Source organism: Mus caroli, chromosome 8, assembly GCF_900094665.2.
Source record: "Mus caroli chromosome 8, CAROLI_EIJ_v1.1, whole genome shotgun sequence".
NCBI lineage: Eukaryota > Metazoa > Chordata > Mammalia > Rodentia > Muridae > Mus > Mus caroli.
Genome location: NC_034577.1, coordinates 95515631 through 95519545, shown reverse-complemented (window position 1 = coordinate 95519545; position 3915 = coordinate 95515631). Strand labels below are relative to the sequence as shown.

The window sequence follows — 3915 nt, the reverse complement described above, 5'->3', positions numbered from 1 at the left end:
GAGGGATGGGGGAGGGAGAGAGGGGGAGGGATGGGGGAGGGAGAGGGAGAGGGAGGAGAGGAAGAGGAAGAATAAAAGGAAGAAGAATATAAAGACAAAGAATTTAAAAAACAAAAAGCAACATTTTTACAAAAAGCTACATCCTGTATTTTCCATGTAATGACTATGCTTAATTGGGGTTGCATACGATTAAAATTAGATGCATTGTGGAAAGGGACATGCTGTGTGAGCAAGTCCTTACATAACCCAAGCCTACGAGTCAAAATGAAGAGCCACAATTTTACCAAATTACTCCCTTTGTACCTGAAATCCCCCTGCACTTGAACCTCATAAAGGAATTCTCAAACAATAACCGAAAGAAACCCCAAGGAATAACTGGGGTCTTGACCTGACGCTTTTTTCTCCCACATGATTGATATTTGATTCATTTTACTGTACTGGTTTATGCAGAGTCTGATTTTCTTTTTTTGAATGCTAGAATGATATCCCAATGAGACATATGCCAGCATTATCAGAAATGGCTGGTTGTTATGCCGTCCTATTTCTGAGGACAGCAAAGCATTTGGTTCTTCTCTCTTTGACCCAGCACAGTTAAATTTTTGGGAGCATCTCCTGCCTGGCTTTCCCTCTCCAAACCAGCTTCCCAGCCCGAGCACTGGTAGAGGAGGCGAGATTGTCTTTTTTTCTAGTGGCTAGAATGTGACCCACATCACCTTCCTACAGTTTTTTACTTACCATCATAGGCCAGAAGACGAAGGGAATGTATCTGTTGATGGCTAAGGAGTAGAGGAAGAAGAAGAAAGCACAGATTGACAGTTCCATAGTAAGCAGCAGGGTCACAATTGGATGAGTGGCCACTCTTTGGAAACAGACCATCGCAGCAATGATGCAGATCTGAATGGAAAAATATACGTACACCGGAGGGGTTGCAAGGGCTCTACCCTGCTTTTGAGGAACCCCACCCCAACCCGCGCCAACACCTCTGTCATTCCAATCTAGTTTACCATAACCAGAGACTTGCACTCTGCATGTCCCTGCGCCCAGAAGTCTTTATTGCTGTCTCTGAATTCCCACTTGTAGCCTTTAAACCCTCTTCTTTCATCTTTCTTCTTGCCACCTGTCCGGGCTCTTGGTGCGGGCGCTGCCATGGTTGTTAGCAGACAGTTCTCAGCTTCGTACCGCCCAGCCTTGCCTGCAGTCCCTGAACAGGCCCAGCTCGAGAGAGAGCCTGGTGTCTTCTGACCTGTTCAAGGGTGGCTCTCAACTGACCACTGGGACTGCGGAATTCTAACGCTTGCTCTTGATTGGCACGAGCCCACCTCATCTAGTGGACCAGCAGGATCTCCTCCATGCAACAGGAACCAGACAGTCCCACCCCCCATGCACCAGCATTCACTGAGCCCCATCTATCCTAGCCAGGCCGTCCTCAAAACGGAGTCCCAGGTTTGTGGCTGGCCTTTGCTCCCACTCCCTGGGGTCCTTTCCCTCCCGACCTCCTGAGGCAGCCTTGTGGAGCAAGAGGCTTTTGCAGAAGGCCACGGGAGAAAGCAGAAATGCTGCCAGCATAGAAGCCGTGCCTTTAAGGTCACACTCACGTACGTGGGCATGGGAGCTCCGTGATGGCCTGGTGGGAGTGATTATACATGTAGATATGATCTTGAGTCTCCGCCAAATGCTGCGGAGGGCTGGGTGACTTCAGTGCTGCTTCTGCCTCAGTTGGGTGGCAGAGGGCTTAGTTTCCTTCGCCAGGGAACTTTTCGCTTTGTTCCTCCTCTTCTCAGTAAACAGCAATGCATCGATGACACACAAGACTGCTGCCGAGAGGCACAGGATCTGTCAGACACAACACAGGTGGGAAGGAAAGGCCAGATGACTTTACAAGCTCAGCTCCATCTCTCATTCCTATTCCTATCCCATGAGGGCAGGAGCTGCAAAGGCCCTGGGTCCCTCCAGGCTGCTGTAGGCCAGGTTTCTCTTTCCAAGAAACTGGAGGCAGTGGGCTTTGCTGCCTACACTGGCCTGAACTTAGATCAGACGTTCTCAGCTTATGTGTCTCCACCTGTTAAGTACCATGACCTTTTCACAGGCATCTCCTAAGAGTAACAGAAAGCACATAGTCATATTACAATTTGTAACAGTAGCAAAATTACAATTATGAAGCAGCAACAAATTAATTTTTTGGTTTATGGGGAGGGGGTCACCACAACATGAGGAACTGTATTAAAGGGTCCCAATATTAGGAAGGTTGAGGAGCACTGTGTCTGATCAAATGACCTTGTTTGGCACAGGGCCTCTTGCTGTTCCTGCCATGCCTGCCACCTACTCTGGACGAGCTGGCCCACACACCTCAAGGCTCTTCTCCTGTCTCTGGTTCCCACCTTAATGCAGGAAAGCTGGGACTACACACTGCATCCCACCTCATCCTGCTTCTGGGTGGCTTCTGAGGGTCTGGACTCGTGGGTCAGGCCTTGCACCAAGCACTTGTCTTCAGAGCCATCTTCCCAACGCTCATCTGTACAGTTTCCCACGAGCGTTTTGGTTTCGATATTGTTTTAAGTTAATTACTTATTTTGTGGTACTGAGGATTGCGCTCAGAGCCTGGCATATGCAAGTAAACCCTGTACCACCAGTTACATTCCTAGTTGGCAATTTTTAACCTTTAATTAAATAATTATTTTTTCAGTGCTAGGGATCAAGCACAGGGCCTTCATCATACTAGGTGAGCCAATCTACTACTGAGCTACATTCCCAGCCNTAAATAATAAAATTAAATTATTAAATTAAATATTATATGCAAATGTTAAGATATATGCAAATAATAAGGATTGAACACAGGACAGTAGTTGGTTTCTCAAGGATTTCTCTGTATAGCCCTGGCTGTCCTCAGACTCCCTTTGTAGACCAGGCTGGCCTGGAACTCACAGATATCCCCTACCTCTGCCTCCCAAGTGCTGGGATTAGAGGCAGGCACCACCACCATCACTGGCCAAAGAAGTTCTTAATCTTCTTCCTTCTTCTGTATCCACACCCAGTTCTTCTGTTTTTATAGGATCTCCTTATGCAGCCCTGGATGGCATGAAATTCACTCATACAAGCTGACCTCAATCAGAGATCTGTCTGCCTTTGCCTCCTAAGTGCTGGGATTAGATGTGTGTGCCACCACTCCTAGCTAGTCTGTCTCCTGAGGAGAAATCACTATTACTGGTCTATATTTCTAGAAGGAAATCTAAGTGTCTATTGGTAAATATAGAAGTAAAGAGATGTTGCATTTGATAGGAATAGTGAGGTATAACCCCATTTTTTTTTTCTCTTCAAATACCTGATTATATCAGCCAATGTTGGGAAATGCTAGGATTTCCCCTAATCCTTAAAAAAAAGGGGGAAAAAAAGCTACTTGCATTAACAGCAACAGCAGCAGCTTATATGAGTAGTGCTTGCTTCTGATGTTCCTCCTTCTCTGCCTATTTCTCTGTTCCTATGTGTCCTTGACAAGCCTCTCTTCCTCTCTTTCTGTCCTTTCTGTCTTGCTCTTTCACCAGTTTTCTGCTCCCAAGGCTCCAGGCACAGAGGTAACAGTAATGGGGGTCCCTGCAGGGTAGGTAGGAGAGCAATGATACTCTAGCTCACCTTAGAATGAAGGAGGCAGCAGCCATGAACCACAGCTACTCTGTAAGTAGCAGAAGGGGACGATAAAGAGGGACGTCCTACAGCCAGTGCCCCTGTCTAGAGTATACTGGTCTGTCTGCCTGCCTTAAGATCTATCATTCATACTAATGCCCTGACACAACCTTCCTTCTCCTCTAGATCCCCTTAACAGATTACGAATGAAGGAACTAACCCAAGGCTTTGAGGTTCAAAATGACCACAAAATCTCCATTTTCTTTCTTTCTTTTTTTTTCCTTTTTTTTTTTTAAA

The 3915-nt window shown here is 46.5% G+C and overlaps 1 protein-coding gene across 1 annotated transcript in view; it reads right to left on the bottom strand.

Annotated features, from left to right (window-relative positions):
• Window positions 1-1277, bottom strand: part of LOC110300534 (CKLF-like MARVEL transmembrane domain-containing protein 2B) — a 6674-nt gene extending 5397 nt beyond the window's left edge. The window contains exons 1-2 of the mRNA XM_021170741.1: window positions 1005-1277; window positions 736-894 (exon numbers count right to left, since the gene is read on the bottom strand). Coding sequence (XP_021026400.1) covers window positions 736-894; window positions 1005-1148 — 303 coding nt within the window. The 5' untranslated portion in view covers window positions 1149-1277. The remainder of the gene's footprint in view (window positions 1-735; window positions 895-1004) is intronic.
• Window positions 1278-3915: the final 2638 nt, after the last annotated feature.